General features: G+C 51.1%; 1 protein-coding gene across 5 annotated transcripts in view; it reads right to left on the bottom strand.

Annotated features, from left to right (window-relative positions):
• The window catches only part of BCAR3 (BCAR3 adaptor protein, NSP family member), a 246,554-nt gene that overhangs the window by 181,056 nt on the left and 44,398 nt on the right, over positions 1 to 21,100 (bottom strand). For all 5 annotated transcript variants that reach the window (XR_014844765.1, XM_085023986.1, XM_085023987.1 and 2 more), the window contains exon 2: positions 16,984 to 17,289. Coding sequence is in view for 4 of the 5 variants with exons in the window: in XM_085023986.1 (XP_084880112.1) it covers positions 16,984 to 17,077 (94 nt within the window). In the remaining variant the exon portion in view is untranslated. The remainder of the gene's footprint in view (positions 1 to 16,983; positions 17,290 to 21,100) is intronic.

Raw genomic sequence — 21,100 nt, 5'->3', positions numbered from 1 at the left:
AGGTGCCTCTTGAGAAGCCGACAGAGCAGAATGACAGCTGTCCTGTGATGTGTCACATGGTGCATGAACCATGCTAAGTTAATCTCTTCAATAATAATGTTATTTATTTCTTTTCTTTTTCTTTCTTTCTTTTCTTTCTTTCTTTTTTTTTTTTTTTTTTTTTTTTTTTTTTTGCTTTTTAGGGCCATACCTGAGGCATGTGGAGGCCCCAAGCTAGGGGTCCAATCAGAGCTACAGCTGCCGACCTATGTCACAGCCACAGAAACACAGGATCCAAGCTTCATCTGTGACCTACACCACGGCTCACGGCAATGCCAGATCCTTAACCCACTGGGCAAGGCCAGGGATCCAACCTGCATCCTCATGGACCCTACTCAGGTTCATTAACCGCTGAGCCACGATGGGAAGTCCATCGCTTTCACCTTCAGTGGCTGTGGCGGGTTCACCTTGAAGGCCCAGCAGAGGGGGTCTTAGCATCATCTCCACGTGAAGAAATAATCTCCAAGGGGTCCTGTCTGGTCCACGGCAGGCGAAGTGACAGAGCTGGGATTCAAGTCCAGACCTTCTGTTTCCTGTATCACACCCAGGTCGTCTTACACCAGCCTCATGGAGGGGAGGGGTGAAGACGCAGCTGTGTCTTCAGCGGGGACATCTAAAGGGAAAGGGGGCTGCTTTCACGCTGCTGGACAGACGTCCCACTGGCTCACGGAAGCCTGGTCCTTGGCAGCGGCGATACGGCGCTCTCTCTCTCTGCTTCATCTGTCTTCCTGGCTTTGTCCCGACAGTCCTTCTGCAGAATCTCTTCTGCTGTAAATATACACACACCTCCCGGCCACACACACGCACACCCAGGACCATTCCAGAGCTGGCAGTGGGGGGATGTTTCCACTCAGAGCTTCAATAAGCAGCCCAAACCAGTGACTGCCTGAGAACCCACAGGTCTTACTTCCTGCTATGGAAGAACAGGACACCTACCAGCTGCCAGGGTCGCCACAGAGCCGGCATTCGGGCTCTTTTGAATGTGGACTTAAGGGTACATCCCTGTGACTTAAATTACAAGAAATATTGCAGAGAAGAGAGTAAAAAATACTCCCCTACCTACCCCCCCCGACACACACTCACACACACACGTGCACACACACACCCTTCTCACACCTGTCCTGTACACCAGATCAGGCACTGGCTCTGTGTCAAAGATGCTCCACCCAGGGGAGAAGGTGGCACTCAGACTGTGACAAGGGCACTGCTCATCAAGCGCCCTTTAAAGCCCAGGACTTCTCACCCCTCGGTCAAAGCGTTTCTCAATCAAAGCGCTTGTTGAACTTCAAACTGAAAAGCCATTTAAAGGGTAAGTGCAGCCCTCCCACAGTCAAAGAAATGGAACTTTCGGCTCTGTTGATGCTGAGTCCTGGCTCAAGGTTTGAAGGCTGCATGGAATTCTGCCCCGTCCTTGCAAACATTTGGAGAACTGCTCGGTCAGCCTTCCGGGAAAAACACGCCCGCATCCTACTGGATTCCTTCAGCTTTGGTCTTGTCAGCACACGGATATTGAGAGCCTGACTCTAAAGCTTGGCCCCCTTTGTTCTCTGAACATGAAGGGCAAGACGCAGAGGAATCAGATAACAAATGACGAAACCATGGTTCTCCGTGGGGACCCTTCCCTTTTTATGGTATTTCATCTTTCTGGAGGCTGTGCATGGCATTCGACCCACATAACACATCTCAGAGGTGAAACCGAGCCAGATTTTTTACCTCCGTTTGGATGAAGAAGCAGAAATTTATAAATACATAAAGAGATACGGGGGAGTGTGTGTGTGTGTGCATATGTACATGTACACACTCAGAAAGGAGGAAACATTTCATCATTTAAAATTACCTAAGATGACATCTGATGATAGGGGCTTTTGGAGCGTTTTAATTTTTTATTATTCCATATCAGGGTTATCTGGAGTCACGCTGACTCCAGGGCTCAGGCCAAACAGAGCGGGAAACCCCACGGGCAGGAGCCAGCCTGCAGCTGAAGCTCACCTGCTCTGGATCAATAAGAGCGGGCAGAACACCTCCCCCGTCACATGCACTGCCTGCTCTCCCATCTAGAGCCTCTGACGGTTTGAGTCGGGGGTGAAGAACCGTCAGCAGCACAAAATGCGTAGAACAGATAATCAGAATCGTAGAGCCGTGTGTGACCTTAAAGCACCAAGTTCAGCTGCCTTTTGCTCGCATGTAGGGTCCAGAACTGGGTTTTTCCCCTTTGTGGGTTCGAGCCCTTGACAGCATGAATTGCGCCTACTCTAGAAAACAATGGCGGGTCCAGAGTCACCCCACAGGCTATTCTTGGGGTGCTCCCTCTTAGCCCCCTCCCCTCTGCCCTGGCTCTGCAATGCCAGCCACTGGTCTGATCACCAACCCACCACCTCCAGTTAGTACAGAGCCCTCCTGCTCCACGTGCTAGAAACAGTCCAGGCTGGAGAGCCCATCCCCCTCTCTCTGCTACACAAGTTCTCACACACTTTGCATCTGACTTGTCCTTCTCCCTGGGGCTCTGGGAGTTGGGTAAAAAAAGCTGATGAGGCAAGTTAGTATCTTGGGCTTCCTTTCCCATGTCATCTGAAATTCTTATGAAATCCATTTTAAAAAATTATTTTAAACAAAAACGTTAACCCGAAGGGGCCTCGGTCCGTTCCTAAGAGATGGACCTCATGTGGACAGATGCGTGTCTGGGCCCACTGCGCCCCCACTGGTCCCCCGCATTAAGCCCCCCTGGAGAATGCCCAGATACAGCCTCTGGAAAGGGCTGGAACGACTCCGGGCACCGACAGCCCCGGAGAGTCCCAGGGCTTTCACAACTGTCCCCTCGCATCCTCACGGCTGTGATCCCGGGCACCGTGTAAAGTTAGCCTCTAATGCGGGGGTTCCCAGCCTTACCGAAGGTGCTCCCTAGGCTTCCAGAGTCGCCTGGAATGGAAGAGGGGGACGCCGAGCTGTCCTGGGCTCTTCGGGTTTGGGGCAGGGGGGCCTGGGGCATCTGCTGGGAGCAGCTGGGGCCAGGCCTAGGGCCCTCCCTCCTGCCCGCCTCTTCCCCGGGGTTCCATGCAGCACCCCCACCCAGCTTCTCTTCCCTCGTATCTTTTCTCCCATCTTCTGCACGTGCATCTCACTCTGGTGTGGAGTAGCTGCCACTAAGGCGAGCTGCATCATCTCCCAGGTGACTTCGGATGGGGCGAAGAAAGGCCTCTGAGAGGTGAATGCACCCAGGTGACCAGGAGGGAGACTGTTACTGCAGCAGGTGTTCCATCAGCTGCAGGACAAATTGCTGACCCTCTCGGAGCACGTCGGGACCCCCCCTTTTCCATCAGCGGGGCCTGACGGTCCCCTGTGGGCTGCAGAGGGCAAGGCAGACATCTCCTTCTCCCCTGGGACATTCCTTCAGCAACCTCCCCACCTCCTAGCCCCCTGCAGGCACCATGCCTGGACCTCAGCACCCACTGTCCTGCTGTCCAGTAGCTCGAAGGGTCACAGGTGGGCTTCTGTGGGGAACAGACCTGGGACAGAGATTTACGTGCAAGTGTTTACTGGGGAGTGTTCTTGGGAACGACACGCTGGGGGAGCTCGCACACAGGATGTGCCGTCAACAGAGCCTGCAGTCCGTCCCAGACGGCGCCCAAGGCTCGGCTGGCCCCTCAGCGAGATCCTGAATGGAAGCAAAGGGCCAGGGCTGGTACCCCTGTGCCGTCCAGTCACTGGATGCGGCTGTCCCTGGGGGCAGTGGGAGGGAGGAGGAAGCTGAGCCTCGGCTCCCACTGCCCCAGATCAAGCCCTGGGCCTGACCGGTCAGGAGACAGGGCTGAGAGGAGGCTTCCCAGGAAGCTCCCATGCGTGGCTGGGAAAGAACACGCATCAGCTGAGAGCGTCAGGGCAGGCCTGGCTGCGGAAGGCGAATCAGCTGCCATCCTGAGTGCTGAGTCCGGATGACCCACCTTAAGCCCAGGTGGGTGTAACACAGCCAAATAATGCGTCTGAGACAAGCCCTGCTTGGGAGCCAGCTCTAGGATGTCTAAATCTGTGCCACCCCCCAGATCTCCACTGTAACAAGGGACTGGCTCTCTGCTGTGAGCTTCCTTGTCCACGTCCTCTTTAGAGCTGGGCAGACTCTTGGGAGCCCCGGAGGAGGAGATTAAGAAGCCCCCTCTGAGAAACACGGGCCAAAGCCAGCAGCGATGCCTGCCTAACTTTTCACCTTTCTTAAATGTATTCATCTTCTCCCTCCAAATAACATGTGCCCCCGGGTCCCTTCAGCAGGTCCTGAGCGGTCTCTGCTGCCTGTTCACCCCTCGGCATCACTGCCACATCTCTATCTTTCCGTCTCTTTGCGGAGGAGGGACAGCAGCTGGGGAGAAGCTGTCGGGGGAAACAGAAGGAGGGAAAATTCCCGGAGTGGGAATTTTCCAGGCTGGGTGAGAGGGGGTTGGTTGAGGCAGGTGAAGGATGGAAGGTTCCAGGCCCCCGACAGCACTCATCTGCACAACGGCTGGCACCCCGCCACCCCTCACCCTGCACGCCCCTCTCCTCACACAACTCTGCAGAAGTGGATGTGCCGCCAGCTTGTCACCAGCCCCCTGTGAACCTCAGAGTGTGGGCTGATGCAACCGCAGCCTGTGACACAGTTTGCCAGGCTCTTGCACCAGTGATCCAAGTGTGGCAAGGGTGAAATAGGGGCCCGATGGTGCAGAAGGGCCTGCGCCACCAACAAAGAACCATGATGACAACAGGAAGGCGCCGAAAGCCAGGCCTCGTGTAAACAGGAAAGATGGCCCTTCCTCTCCCCTCCAGGGAAGACAGGGATTTTAACCTTCCAGTGCCCGGCCAATCTCCTTAGCACCCTGGGCAGGGCCCCTGCAGCACCCCCCGACACCCCCATTGGACCCTGGGCTGGAAGGCTGCCTTCCTGGCCAGGTCACAGGTGGCAATGGCCCTGTCACCAGGTGGCGTCTGCTGGTGCTGGGGAGGTGGCAGGTAGAGCCGGGGGCACTGCAGAAACCTTATGCAGGGGGTTGGGATTTGTTCTTTCAAACCTACTGTTTTTCATTCCAGCTGCGTCAATCAAACACTGAAACACTCACATGAACCTGATTGCTGGAAACTCATCAACCCCAAGCCTGGCTGGGAAGCCCTGGTTCTCCCCTCACTGCTCCCCCTACCCCTAAGGTCCTCTTCCCTCTTCTCGGCAGAGACACCACCTCAGGACCCAGGCTGAGGCCACCTCTCCTGGGCCCCGCCTGCTCACCTCTGCCCGCAGCTGTGCACTCTCGGCCCCCAGCGCCACCTGCCCAGCCAGCCTCTCCACCGCACCTCGAGATCCGCAGACACACTTCCTTCTCTCCAGCCTGGTTCAGGCTCCACCATCTGGTCCTCTTCCCACCTCTTGTCTCCCCACCACCACCCAGAATCTAGTCTCCTGGCTGCAGTGTTCATTCCAAAAGGCATTGACGAATGGTAGAAACACTTCTATAAAACTAACACTTACTGAATGCTTACTGCACGCTGGCCTCTGCTCTAAGTGCTCTCCATGTACAACTCGTCTAGATCTCACAATAACCTACAAAACAGGCATCATGTCTTCCGTTTCGCAGATGAGGACACGAAGGCACAGAGAGGTTGGGGAACCTGGCCAAGGTCACACAGCTAGGAAGAGGTAGAACAAGCATTGGGAACCTAGGCAAACAGGCTTCACAGACCACCCTCCCAAGCCACATCCTGTCATTATACTGCTGTGCCATGGCTCGTCACAGCTCTCAGGATAAAGTCCAGACTCCTCAGCACTCGAGGTCCCTCATTTCAGCCTCATCCCTTCTCACTTGCTGATGGTACCCTTCACTCCCCCACCCCTGAGCGGTGTGCTGGTAAGGGTTTAACAATCGGCTCTCCGGACAAGAAAGTCCTGATACAGACTCCACCCATCCCCTTGGCATCAGTGCTTCCGCCACGGCGACTTCAAGCTGGACTCTGATGTCATTGCTGGGGGAGCTGGGAAGTGACGCTCGTGGTCAGCTGGCAGGTGCAGGCTCCCAGCTCAGGCACACCGCAGACTCCACCCCCCTCTGCCACCTACCACGGCCCCACCCAGCAGGGACCGTGTACCTTCGACCACACCCCCCACCATCCTGATCGCTGACCCACGGTTCGTGTGTGGGTCTGGAAAGCTCCAGGCCAAGTCCACATTCCTCTCGCGTTCATCACCCACCTCTGGCAGCCTGAGGGCGGGCCGAGAACACCAACCGGGCCATGAAGGCCAATGCCCAGCCTTCAGATAGGCACCTGTCCCCTGCTGGCCACAGCCCCCGTGCTCCACCCAAAAACCCCATGCCCAGCAGTTACGTCTTCACCCCACTTCAACCCCACCCCCCATTTCCTGTGATGCCAGCCCTTTGTGCAAACGTCCTGCGGGCACCTCCCACTCAGCTGCTCTCAGGCCCCACTGACCCCCCCTTATCCATAGACCCAGTCCTGACTCTACAGTCTCAGCCTCATGACCCAAGCCCCAGGCCCTGTCCCCTCCTGGCTGTGGCACAGGTGTGAGATCTGCAGGCAGGAAGTCACCCATAAGCTAAGCAGCCCCAGGATGTCTGTTCCTGCTCACAGGCTGGAGAACCTTCCAGGCAGGTGTGAGCTAGAATGGACATCCCGACAGCGATTCCTAGGGAAAGGGGTTATAGGGGTTTTCTCCCAGTGCCTGATTAAAGACCAGGTGATTTACCCAAGGCAAAAACTTGCTCTCCCTCCATTTGTCCCTGGTGCAAAGTGCACTATCCCACGGGACACTGGGTGTGGCTTGGGAGTGACATTTTCTTGTTAATTAAATATCGAACATGGTATCACTGCATAAATCAAATACACAGTATGAGAATGCCCGTTTCACATGCTTATGGGGAGGGTGAGTACTTCCTACTGGGACAGCAAACGTCCCCATTCTTGCGAGTCCGAGTCCTGTGGCACCTGGGGCCATTTCCACGGTCACCAGTGAGCATCCTGCACTGCAGTGCCAGTGCCCAGAGAGATGTGGGCAGCAGGGCAAACCCAGAGAAGGTTTATTCAGGGGAAGTCCTTGCTTCACAGCTGAGCCTTCATATAGCACTGCTGACCCCTCCCGACCAATCCAGAACCACTTGAGTCAGCAGACTGAAAGCAGTTTAAGAAGTGAAAATTTGGGACAGATTAGGCGGCCCGAAGTATGAGTGAGTGTGGGTGTTTGTGTGTGTGTGTGTGTGTGTGTGTGTGTGTTGGAAGGGTGACTGTCCTGGGCAGTTTCAGAGACAGTGCTGATAATGGCCAGGCTGCCAGATGCCTTTCCAGCCAGATGCAGAGGTGACACTGCCCAGGAGGTAAGCTGCCAGAACTCTCCAAAGATCCACCTGCCCAGGCGCGTGTTCTTTCTGTGGGTACCTCTGTTGCCTGGGCCTCTGAGCTCTGCAGGAGAGAGTCCAGGCTTCAGGGTGCACCATCCTGGGGCCGAGCTCAGCTGCCTGCCCGCCCTTCACTCCTGGCTCCTCTCTCCTCCTCAGAACCCTCTTCATGTTGCTTAGATAATCACAGGGTCTCCTCCATTGGGATGGTATCAGCTGTAATCTTGTTGTGATAAACGGATCGTGCTGGATCCTTCTAAGTCTATCTGTTGGAGGTTTCCACAGAATTTTTCTAGTGCTTATCTGATTAACTGGGGCCAATTCACTAAGCTCCCAAGTAAAGGAATCTGCCTAAGCTTTGAGAGTTGAAACAAAGACACGTAGACAAAGATGGTTGAGATAAAAATTCCTAGTACAACAAAGGCTACGTTGAAAGAGAAAGACCTTAGGACAGAATTTATAGCCAGAGGGCTGGGGGAGGAGCAGGTACCTCAATCCTGAATGGCCATTGCGTGATGAGTGAGAAGGCCCCCTTTTCTATCTAATGAGCTGGCATGTCATTGTTTTTGAAGCAGTCAACCCATCTTGAATCTGGTACAAGAATACCCAGAGCTATATCAGAGCTAAGAAAGACCCACATGGTGCCTACCCACGCGGCGTGGAGGAGGCTGAGGTGGGGAGAAAGAATTTTTGCTGTATGAGAGTTTATACTTTTTGAGTTTTGAACCATGTAAACGTATTAGCCCTTTAAAAATTAAAATTTAGGTGCCTCGTTAGCACAGTAGGTAGCATGTCAGTCTCATAAAAATTAAAATCTAAAAAATCCACATGACGTTTCATTTATTCTGCTACTTTCAAAAAATAAATAAAACATCCAATACCATGTTTACATTAGGTGGCTTTCCTGAAATTAGAGTACAATGCAAAGTACATCTTTCTGGATGCGGAAAACAGCATTCGCCGAGGAGCTCCAAGCCCGGTTTTTTGTGCTCTGCCTGAGTGTAGGGACAGGGACCTTGTGGGGCTGGTCCCCTTCGGGCTTGGCTGAGGTCACACTCAGTGACAGTCAACATGATGAGCAGGACTAGGGGGCCAGCAGGTGGCTACCTGCAAGGCTGGAACATCAGAGTCAATCCTGGGCAGTGATGAATGAACAACCCTGCTTGCAGAGAGGATGATCCCCGGAGAAGCCAAGCGCCGAGGACGGCAGCCCTGCCCAAAGGTGAGTGAGGCAGGAGGGATGCGAAAAAAAGCAGATGTGCAGATGGGAGGAAACCAGGAGTGGACCCCATGCCAAAGCACGAGACAAGTGATGAAAGAAAATTGCACCCTGGTGGATTTCAGCTGAAAAGCACCGTGCAGAAACCTACACAGCCCCCGCGAGCACATGGCACATCGCACATCGCCAAGGTGCTGGCCCCACAGGCAGAGGAGAAGCCAGGGAAAACCCCATCACCCTCCTCTGGGGGAAGGAGAGGAAGTGCTGAGGCTTGGTGACGTGGAGGAGTTAAAACAGAGCCAAACGTGCCCTCTGGACGCCCGGAGACAGGATGCACAAACAAACAAGGGGCGACTGAGCAGGAGAGAAAAGTTCACACTGAAAAATCAGCAGCGGTGAGATCTGATTGTAGCAACTCCAGGGCTCCTGTGGGGACATAGAGAGAGGGTGGCTCCAAGGAAGGAGGGCCAGGAGGGTTCTTGGGGGTTAAGGTATCTTCACGGGGTTAAGGTACCTGGCAGCCTCTAGAACAGGCCACATGGGAGACAAATAGGTTTCCCTCGGGTCATAAAATCCCTCCTTGGAGCCCCCAGAGGCGCTGCTTCTGCAGGAGCTTTTGTGTAGGGGACGGAGTAAAAACCATCACTTTTAGGCCAAAGGCCATCCTCTCTCTCCTTGCTCAAGGACAACCGGCTGCAAGACCTGAGATCTGAGTGTCGCCACTCCGGTCCCCGGGGGCCTCTGAGTCCTGGCTCAGAAAGTCTCCAGAGTGCCCGTGGCTCCACGGGTAAGGTCAGTGCACATGCTTCCAAGACAAGCCATGAGCCAGCGCTCTCATTTCCTCACCCGGAGGGAGGAGACAGAAGGCGGGCACGGACCAGATCACTTCCCGAAAAGCACAGCTGGCCCCCACTGTGAGGTCGCAGCTCCCTGAGCTAATTAAAAGGCAGAGCAGTGAGAATGTCTGGCTTGCTGCATAAGCATCTCTTGGGGAAAGTACGTTTATGGTGCTGCACACCCAGGGCTCCCCGCTCACGTTCAGGAGCCAAGTCAGACGCAGGTGATTACGGTCTAGTGGCAAAGACGCTGGCCTGACTGGAACCAGGAGTCTGGTGGCACCTGGGGCTTTGTCACCTATGGTGGACCCAGGAACCCCTCAGATGGCACCTCTGCGCCTTCATCACCCTCCTCCTCCAAAACTGAACTGTGCCTCCCTCCCCGATCCAGAGTGCGGCTGGAGGGAGTACAGCATATGTGTGCAAAGGAGCGAGCAGGCTGAGCCTGGGGCCTCATATCCCAGAGACAAGGAAGGTGGGCCAGACAAAGGGGAGGGAATGCCTGAGATGGGCTGGGGTCCTTAAGAAGCCTCTGCCGCATTTTGCATTATTCATTTTCCAGTTCTCTTTGACAATTTTTAAAGGATATGAAAAAAAATGCCAGGATAAAATTTTTTTTCTTTGCTTTTTAGGGCTGCACCGAAGGCATATGGAAGTTTCCAGGATAGAAGTTCAATTGGAGCTGCAGCTGCCGGCCTACACCCCTGCCACAGCAACGTGGGGTCCGAGCCACCTGCAACCTACACCAGCTCATGGGCAATGCCGGATCCTTCACCCACTGAAGGGACCAGGGATCAAACCCACATCCTCATGGATACTAGTCGGGTTCATTTCTGCACCACAATGGGAATTGCATGGACATAAAATGTGAAATGAATAAACAAATGCTAGAACAGTTTAGAGCTAAATACATGTGTAGGGTTGTGTGAGAGTGTGTGTGTGTGTGCGTGTGAGAGCGAGTGTGTGAGAGAGTTGTGAGTGAGTGTGTGTAAGAGTGTGTGTGGTGAGTGGATAAGAACCCAGGCAGAGAGGATCACACTGTGTGTGATGGGAGGCAGCCAGGACAGGCTTCCAGCTTACCTCTGATCCCCTGGAAGGCAGAGCCACAGGCAAAGGGCTCACACTGAACCACGAAGGAACTGGTGTGGCCATTGCAGGGGGAACCATCCAAAGTATAAGGGGATATTTTAGCATTTCAGTCTCTGGGAGGTGTTTTTCCCTCCTTTTTTTTTTTTTCTCTCTCTCTAAGTTTAATCACTTATTGCTTGCATTTACCCTTGCTTGGAGCCAGAATGGGCCAAATCAACAGTAAGAGTCTTTTCTGCTTTGTAAACCTATGAAAAGGATAATTCTTTCTTTCTTTGTAATAACGTTCTGTGAGGTTTGGAAAGCTCCCCTGGTGCTGAAGAATTTTCATATCTGTGGACTGAGGGTCCCCCAGGGAGCGCAGTTGGCAGAGTCCCTTCCGGAGCTCTGCCCACCTTGGGAGCCACCAGGAGAGTTATTTAATGAGGGTGTTGGGATTGGAACGTGGCTGAGCTGCAGGATGCCACACTAAACTCTGACACCAAGGAAGAGAACAGAGGCAGCGTGGCCCCCGTCTCTTCCCTGGGGAGGGCCCTGGTGCAGGCTGGGCTTTTTCCTGGGACAGTGATGGATTGCGTTCTCCAGGCTTATAAGAAACAAAGAAGAAGGCTTTGGAGCCAGATTCTGGGGGGTGTCTTAACTGTTCCTTGGCCCAGACTCCACTGGGAATCGATCCCAAGTCTTTGGCAGAGAAGATTCTAATTTGAAACAGCAAGAGAGCCCTCTCTGAGGCTTCTAGCAGAAGAGCTGTGACCTTGGTGGGAGAGAGCTGGTCCCATTCTCCGTGGGGACAAGGAAGCAGGTGCAGCATCCGTCATGGCAGAGGCAGTGATGGTTGCTGCAGGCCCTCCGAAAACAGTGGGGCTCTGATCTCTGCCTCAGGATAACTTCAATTGTTGCTAAAAACCCTATGAGGCTCCAAGGACCCAGTCAGGTGAAAGCTGGGCTGTGCCTCCAGGGGGCTTGGAATGTCAGTGCTTCTACTCAGAGGGAGCTTAGAGTCAAAGCTAATTTTGTTGCCACCCTGTTGCCTTTCCTGACTGTATCCCTCTCAGGCTGGCATAGACTAGGGATGAGTTTTACACACAGGATGGCATGTAACCCTTCAAGATCCCCAGGACCCTATCCCAGAGGGTGTGAATTACCCGCCCTCAGAGAAAAAGAAACTAATGATTCAAAGATTATCAACAATGTATCCAAACTCCCTTTCTTGGGAAGACTCTCCAAAGGCAGGGGATTCTTGGAGAGGGAGCAAGGACATGGTGCTGTGGGTGCAAACCCCACTGCACTCTCATCTTTTTAGAGAATTAACAAATTGTTTCAGGACCACAGACAGCAGCAGAGGGAGTGCCAGCCGGGTGCTCACATCCCCCTTAGGCTCCTCTCTGCCAGCGGTTGTCAATTCTGGTCCTTCACACACACCCAGCCCAGACTTTCAGTGGAAGCTCCGAGGAACTTCTGAGGCTGTGCAGAGAACGGCTGAAAACCACTGCCCTCTGCCTTCGGCACGGGAATAAGAAATCAGCTGTGTTTATTGCCATGCCCTGTCCCCAACCAGTACTAATGACACTAGGTAATGTCTATTACGTACTTACTAGATCCGTGTTCTGTATTCTCATTTTATCCTTGCCACCCTGTAAGGTTGATTCTAGCATTATACCCCTTTTATAGATGAAGAAGCTGAGTTAGTCACAGAAAGATTAAGTGCTTTGTCTGAGATCATTCAGGCAGAGTTCCAGAGCCCAGCCCCACAGCCACGCTGCCATGGATATATTCTTAAACTTCAGGCATGGAATGAAGGCAAAATGGTAAGAAGCATGAGACTTCATGGCTGTCTTGGCTCCTGAAGTCATCAGGGACCTGGAAAAGCCATCTGCTTTCACACTTTGGACTTGGGAGTTCTGTTTCCTATTCCGGTTATGCCTCTTTTTATCCTGCAAAAACTAGGGCAGGTTACATAACTTCTCCCATTTCCTTCCCCCATGGAAGAACAAAGTGGACAGGCATCATGGGTGGGTTTGGAATAGACAAAATATGCCAAGCTGCTAAGGAAGAGAAGTCAGGAATTAGCATGTCTGTTCAGTTTTCTAAACGGCGTGGTGTTCTGGCCTGGATGAGAGAATCACAGGCTTTCAGAACTTCCAGAGCGCACAGATCTTAGAATCTATGGTCTGCAGGACCTTCAATATTATTGAGGTGAATGCCTCACCCCAACACAAGAATCCTGCTAACCATTACCAAAGGGGACAGGTTGGGGGAGGGATGGACTGGGGCTTTGGGACTGGCACATGAACACTGAGTTATAGGAAATGATTGGCCAACGGACACCTGCTGCATAGCACAGAGAACACCACCCAATATTCTGTGATCTACTATGTGGGAAGAGAGTCTGAAAGAGAAAGAGTGTGTGTGCATATGTATAACGGAACCACATTGTTGTACAACTGAAATTACAGCCTTGTAAATCAACTATACTTCAATAAAACTTTTAAAAATGAAAAAAATGCAATAATTGTATATACTGATAAATGTCATAGAAAAGGTAAAATATATTAATGTATTAATAGAACAAAAAGAATCCTTCTAACCACATTCCTGAGTCAGTGCCAGGGGCTCCTTAGGTCACGAGGAAGCCATCCTTTGTCTGCAAGGCATCCTTCTTCTGCCAGACATACCCAAACATAGCATGTCCATAGAGTGTTCTCCAAGGCTGCTTCTTTCTTTTTTTGTCTTTTCAGGGCCGAACCCGCGGCATATGGAGGTTCCCGGACTAGGGGTCTAATCAGAGCTACAGCTGCCAGCTTATGCCACAGCCACAGCAATTCTAGGACCAAGCCGCATCTGTAACCCACACCACAACTCACGGCAACACCGGATCCTTAACCCACTGAGCGAGGCCAGGGATCAAACCCGAATCCTCATGGATACCAGTCAGGTTCGCTTCTGCTGAGCCATGATGGAAACTCCCAAGCTGCTTCTTATACTGTACCGTATCTGCCTCCCTCCCACCAGAGTCCAGCCCTGCCCTCTGGAGTGGCTGGCATAAAGCACACCCCACCACCCCACGGCAGCCCTTGGCATGAAGGGGAGCTGTGGTGCCTCTCCTGATGCTCTTTTCAGGCTAACCTGTCTCAGCTTCTTCGGTTGTCATTCAACCTCATTTCTACTGCCCTCAACAGCCTTATTAGTCTTCTCTGAATTCACCTGGGCTTGCCAGTTGTTCCCAAGCCTTCCATCGGTTCTACAAATATTTACTGGGGGCCTTCCAGGAAGATAGCAGATGCTGAGAATGCCTAGAAAAAGCACAGTCTCTGTCTTGAGGGGCTCACTGTCTTGGAGCCCCTCAAGCAATTGCAGTGTGGTCTGGGAAGTGCTGTGAGAGGGCCAAGCCAGGGGCCCTGAAAGTACAGAGGATGGGGAAGCTGACAGGTGCAGAGGAATGCATGTGTGTGTGTGGGTGCGTGCGTGCGTGCATGAGCACGCTGGGAATGCACTCAGGAGGGGAGGGAGAGACGACCCAGTTCTAGGGGCTGCCTGTGGTTTGGAAGCACCAGAGTCAGGGTCATAGGTGAGTGGAGGATAAAAGACAGGCTTGAGAGGCCCAGAGGGGCCAGATCCTGGAGGAGATTGTGTGAGACTCTTCTGAGAGCAGCAGGGAGCTACTGAAGGCTTGTAAGCAGGAGAGAAACACAGTCAACTTTGGATTTTAAGAACAACTCCTCCGATTTCCCAGCTGGAGGGAGTACTGGAGGCAGCTGTGAGGCTGGAGGTGGGCGACGCCCCCGCCAGACAGAAGAGAGCACAGCAGGACTCCAACCTTATCCTGGAGGCTGAGCATCTCGGATGCTGCCAGCAATTGTGAGCTGGACTGGGGGCCACAGCTCACTCTCGTTTCACATTCAGGGGTAACTCAAACTTTTCTAAAGGAATAGCAACATTAGCTCTTTCCCAGCAACTATCCAGTTGTTTTCAACATTATCCCATCAGTTTCAGCCCCTCCTTTCAGGTTATTGAGATCTTTGTGCCTCTTGATTCAGCTCCTTTTCTACTTATGGGGAATAAGGAAACATCTGCCACAGGACAAGTGGGGTGAGCACTGGTGGAAGGGAAGCTCAACCCAGGCTTCCTGACCCTTAAACCAGGTGCCCTGTTATTCTGCCTCCCTAGGGAATTGATCGGTTTAGGGGAGCCAGAATCGAGACTGACTCGCAGCAGCTTAAGCTTACTTGGAGGAACAGGTCTTAGCTTACAGACGCCAAAGGCAGGAAGGGAGGACCCTCTACTCCCGTCTTGTCGACTGAAAAGTTCCCTGAGTTTGAATCGACAATCAACAGGGATGGCATTACAGGCCTTCAGGCAGCTGAAGGTCACAGTCATTCAAACTCAACCCGTGAGGCACCTGACAATGTCAGAGGGCTCAATTCTTTCTTTTCTTGCAAAAGAAAGTCTTACAAGCTGGTGAATGCTTACCAAAAGCTTCTCTATGGGACTGAACTAGTTCAGGGCGTAAAAGCGGTTCAGGGAGACCAGACAGGTGGTGGGAAAGGGGACACCCCTGGGGTAGGGTTGGGAAGGGGGGCGGCAAGCAGAAAGCCTCCCCGGATGAATGCCCAGAGAACTGGGCTCCTTCTCAATTAGGACCCAGTTCACCTGGTCTCTGACGGAATTTCTTTTCGTAGCTCCGTGAAACTCATACACTGCTTTCCCCTTGGCCCCGCTCATTAAAGTCCTGGGAATCGGCACAGACTGTGTGCCAAGCCCTGGGCCCGGCTGGCCAGCGTCTCCTAGGTCAGTCCGTCCCCAACCCCAGCACCACATCTTCATTAGCTCTTTTCCTCTTTCCTTACTTTTCCTTGATATTAACGTTTTGCTTAAAAACCAAACCAAACCGAAACAGATCCAACCTCTGCTTCTAACCAGCTCGCCCGGCATCTCCTCTGCATCACCTGCTTTCTGACTTAAATCCCCACCTCAGCTTCCACAAATGCAATGCTTCCCATGCGTCCTCTCTTCTGAAGCCCAAATGCCACAATGGAAACATCCGACTTGTTGGATGAGCAAGAACTTCTTTTTTTAGGATCATACCCATGTCATATGGAAGCTTCCAGGCTAGTGGTCACATTGGAGCTGCAGCTGCTGTCCTACACCACAGCCACAGCAACACAGGATCCAAGCCACGTCTGCAACCTACACCACTGCTCATGGCAGTGCTGGATCCTTAACCCACTGAGGGAGGCCAGGGATAGAACCCGCATCCTCATGGATACTGGTCAGGTTCATAACCTACCAAGCCATAGCGGGAACTCTCCAGATGAGCAAGAATGTTATTGATCCCTTTACAATGAGCAGATGCTGGTCTCCGAATAGCTGGGGACTGGCCAAATCTCACAAAGGGAGTTAAGAGCAAGGAGGAACAGTTCTAGAATATACTCTTCGGGGAGAGAATGCAAATCAACCTTCATGTGCTTCTCAAGTAACAGGCACCATAAGCACTTTTTTTAAAAAAGAGGAGAAACAAATCAAGTCCTTCCACTCTGAGCCCCGACCCTTCCTGTCCAGGCTGGAAAGGAAGCCCCCACCGCCTGGACGGCGACATTGACCATGTAGCTCTGTGTTGCTTTTCCCAGGTCAACAAAACCTGCCTGAACTTCTCTGGCTGGAGATCGGAGGGTGAGAGCGTCACTAAAGCCATGAACCAGAGACTAGGTCTTTAAAGAGCACGTTCTATAGCCTTCTATCCGGTTTCTCGCACGTCTGCAATGACACCTGAAAAGCTCTGCTGAGATGAACCGTATCTGTCTGTGTCCGGGTGACTCAAATTGCCTCTCTTTCTTGCCAGGAAATTCCCATTTCTGGCAAGAGCCGCCCATAGAAAGTCCCACACGGCAGAGAAGAAAGGCCTCGCTGACAGAGGCTGTCCAGAGGATTAAACACAAACCACAGGCTTCTTTCTTTTTTTATAAAAAGGCTAAACTAAAAGAAAAGCTTAGCTTCCCCACTCAGCAGGCCGCCTTTCAGAGAGGACGTTCAGCATTGACTGCTCCTGGTCACGTTTGCATTTCAGTCTCTTAACTTTATTACTTTTATTTATTTTATTTTATTTTTGCTTTTTAGGGCTGCACTCGAGGCATATGGAGGTTCCCAGGCTAGGGGTCCAACAGGAGCTGCAGCTGCCAGCCTACACCACAGCCACAGCAACGCCAGATCCCAGCTGCATCTGCAACCGACACCACAGCGCATGACAATGCCAGATCCTTAACCACTGAGAGAGGCCAGGGATCGAACCCGCAACCTCATGGTTCCTAGTCAGATTCTGTTCCACTGTGCCACCAGGGGAACTCCTCAGTGTCTTAACTTTAAACACACCACCCGCTGAACAACTGCTGGGTCCAGGTGAGTCTAACAGCCTCAGCCCCAAACGGTTCAGAGCCAGTGCACTTACCTAAATGGTGCAGTGCTGATGTTTTCTCCTGGGCTGTGGCTGGAGCATCTTGCACGAGGGGACTCCGGGCACGCGCCACACTCGGCTGGGGCATCTGTCCCCACTTCCAGCTGCTAAGCCGGGGGATGGGTGGAGGGGCGGCGCTGGCCTCTCCCCGACTCGGGAGTGAGCCGGGCGGGCGCGCTCCTGACCGCTGGCCTCCAGCTGCCCTGCAGCTGGGGAATCACAAGGTGATCGGTCGGGTCCTCAGGTCCGGGAGGTTGGCCTCGTGATTGCTTCATACCACAGGCTGCTTCCTGCCCCGAGCTAAAAGAATGAAGGAGGAGCTTTCTTAGAAATGCAGATTTTCAACAAAATTCCTTTTCTCTGTGTGTACCAGAAGGTGCATTGCAGCATTATCTGTATGAGGAAATCACTGGGGAAAAAATGCTCGCCAACTGGGGACTCAAATAAATGATGGTCCTTCCAAATAGTGGGAGGGGGAAGGGAGAAAGGGGGTCTATATTTGCTAAGGTCTCTAACTATATTTTGAGGTGAAAAATCCCCAGCACGTTGCAGATCGTCCTATTTGCCATAAGGTCCAAATCTCAGGGTTTGGGTATATGCTCAGAAAAAAGTGGATAGAGCCATTCCCAAGAAGCTTGGAATAGTGGAGACCTGAGACTCTGGGGAGCACAGCTGGGGCAGGAGGAGGGATCCCACGTTTTGGCTCATTTTAGGTTTTCTTTGTTACCTTGTGTATGCACATAGCACTTTTATAATAAAAGGAGTTTTTAGAAATGCCTTTCTTGGAGCTTCTGTTGTGGCTCAGCAGGTTAAGGCCTTGAGAATGTGGTTCCATGCCTGGCCTGGCTCAGTGGGCTAAGGATCCAGCATTGCTGCAAGTTGCTACGGTCACAGATGTGGCTGGGATCCAGCTGTAGCTCCCATTCGACCCTTGGCCTGGGTACTTCCATATGCCACAGGTGTGGGAGTAAAAATAAATAAACAAACAAACAAACAAATAAATAAATAAATAATAAATTCCTTTCTTAATGAAATTTTTTCTTTTTTTTTTTTTCTTTTTTTTTTAGAGCCGCACTTGCAGCATATGGAAGTTCCCAGGCTAGGGGTCTAATCAGAGCTGCAGCTGCCGGCCTACACCACAGCCACAGCAATGCCAGAGTCCGAGCCGTGTCTGCGACCTACACCACAGCTCAGGGCAATGCCAGATCCTTAACCCACTGAGCGAGGCCAGGGATCAAACCCGCAACCTCATGGTTCCTAGTTGGATTCATGTCCACTGTGCCGTGACAGGAACTTCCCGTTTTTGTTTTTTTTTTTTTTTTTTTTTTTAATATTTTTGTCAGCTAGACAGAAGCTGTCAACAGACAAAACTTCTCCACCCTGTGGTGGATGATTTGAAAAGAGAAACTCCATATCCCAGAAGTGTATTGAACAGTAACTCTTGGTGAGTTTGGGGAAGGGAGACGTCTTCAGAAAACAGCTCTGATACTGTCCCAAGTTGAGCAATACTGAATTAACATACTGCATTTTGTGTTTATAATTTTGTATAATAGAAAACGTTAGCATATAAAGTAAAGCATATAAGGAACTCCCATGTACCCAGTACCAAGCTTCGTTAATTAACAGGGCTAATCCTAGTTCACGCCTAACCCATCCCCCACTCCCCTGCCACCTGCCAAACATCATGTCATTTCATCTGAGGGTCTGTATTCTTTATTCTTATAAGGTAAGAACACCCTCTTTTTTTTTTTTTTTTTGTCTTTTGTCTTTTGTTGTTGTTGTTGTTGTTGTTGTTGCTATTTCTTGGGCCGCTCCCGCGGCATATGGAGATTCCCAGGCTAGGGGTTGAATCGGAGCTGTAGCCACCGGCCTACGCCAGAGCCACAGCAACGCGGGATCCGAGCCGCGTCTGCAACCTACACCACAGCTCACGGCAACGCCGGATCCTTAAGAACACCCTCTTTTTAAACATTACCACCATTAAGATAGGTTTTGAAAACTTGTAAATAACCCTTCTATATTTTTAAATAGCTAGTAAGTATTCAAATGTCCAAATAAGAACTCTACATTGTATCTGGTTGCTCTACCATATCCATCTTAATGTGTAGGTTCCTCTGTGTGTGTGTTTTCCCTGCAATTTATTAGTTGAGGAAACCAAGTCACTTGCCCTGTAGAATTTCCTGCCCTCGGGACTTTAATGACAGTATTGCTGTGGAGCTTTTCAGCATGCTCTCCATCTCTTCTGTCTCCTGAAAATTGGTAGCTAGACTTCCTTTGAGTTGGGTCTAAATCTTTGGCAAGAATCGATACTATCCCGTGTCTCTTGGTGACACTAGCTGCCCTTGATGATTATGACTGATTGAATTGTGCCCCCCACCCCCGAAGATTTCCTGACATCCTAAACTTCATGGGTGAAATCAGGTTAAAGTGAGACCCACCCTAATCCAGACCTTACGAAAGGAGAAACATTTGAACAGAGACACTGAGGGAGAAGATGCTCATGGGACCACAAGGCAGAAATCAGAGCGCTGTGTCTACCACGCAAGGAACGCCAAGGCTGGCTGACAGACACCGGAAGCTGGAAGGGGAAAGCAAGGAGGCTCTGCTCATTTCAGAGGGAGCATGGCCCCGCCCTCACCTTGATCTCAGGTCTGGACTCCAGGACTGCAAGGTGTCAAGGTTTTCTATGTTACGGCAGCCCTAGGAAACGAATGCCATCACCCTCCCCCAGAACCATCATTTCTTGAAGGACTTGTCAAATGGTGCTATACCTTAATTACTGGCTGGGATACTTCTACCAAAAGAAACATCCCCTCTTCTGCCATTCCGTTACCCTACAGTTCGGTTCACATGCCAAAGGGAGAGTCTTTCTCTTGCCTGTTTTAGAACCATAAGTTGGTTTCCCAGTATCATCCAATGGTAGTTTGGGTTGGGGGTTTTTGTGGCTTTTTTTGAGCATCATTATGAACTTGTGAATTTTCAACATGAATCACGTGTTTCAAGGCTTTTCAGCTCTTCATATGCATATTTCAATTGTTCCACTTGTTGGCTCTCGATCCTTCGGCCATGACACCAGGAATTTCAGTTATCTCTTGCTGTTCCAGGCTTATTGAGGGCATTTCCTGCCTCAGCCCAGAAGCATCCATTTCCCAATGAAGGTCTGGTTCCATTTAGTGGGTGGCAGGATTAAGAACCTATAAACTGCCACCAGGAGCGCACACTCCAACTGACTGGTCCTTATTTCTAGGCCTTTTCAGTGGACAGAACTAGGGAATAGATTTTAAAAATAAGAAAACATGCCAACCATTCATACTAATATTTTCTATTCAAACTAAAGGTTGTAAAACGTTTACTACCTTGGTAAATTCTATATTTGCATCTCTTTGTCTCTTATAGTAAAATTCTTGGTTTCTATTAACATTATTAAATAAATACTAATTTGCTTATTTTATGTATAGCTAATAATTTCAGAATAATAATACCAGTATTATTATTAACAACACGAACATTAAAAGTTTAAGACTATTTTGGACTTCTTGCTGATTTCTCCCACTAGGATTTCTTACTCTGTTAAAAATCTTTTGAAATAATTCCTCTCTGTGTGGTTGGCCACCAATTCAATATAGAGTTAAAAATATTTTATTTTGATTTGGGGGAACTGCTTTTTTTCAATTTTAGTGTAATTTAGTATGTGTGTGTGTGTGTGTGTGTGTGTGTACACTAAATTTTTTTTCTTTGCTTTTTAGGGCTGCAGCCGTGGCATATGGAAATCCTCAGGCTAGGGATCAAATTGGAGCTGTAGCTGCCAGCCTACCCCACAGCCATAGCAACTCGGGATCCGAGCCTCGTCTGCAACCTACACCACAGCTCATGGCAACGCCAGATCCTTAACCCACTGAGTGAGCCCAGGGATCAAACCCACATCCTCATGGATCCTTGTGGGGTTCATTAACCATTGAGCCAGGAAGGAAACTCTGAATACTCTGAATAGCATGTCATTGTTGAATACTCCTTGCATCTGTTGGTAGCCCCCTGGATCGTGTCTAGTTTTTGTCCGGTAATGAGTAAAACTTTCTCAAGGCAAAGAGAGCTATTTGTGGCTCTCTGGATT

Source organism: Sus scrofa, chromosome 4 (assembly GCF_054392235.1).
Source record: "Sus scrofa isolate SSC_HxYL_T2T_F1_AM1 chromosome 4, Sscrofa_HxYL_maternal_Yorkshire_Landrace_v2.0, whole genome shotgun sequence".
In the NCBI taxonomy this organism is placed as follows: Eukaryota; Metazoa; Chordata; class Mammalia; order Artiodactyla; family Suidae; genus Sus; species Sus scrofa.
The sequence above is the reverse complement of the archived record's forward strand: the minus strand, read 5'-3'. Positions and strand labels throughout refer to the sequence as shown.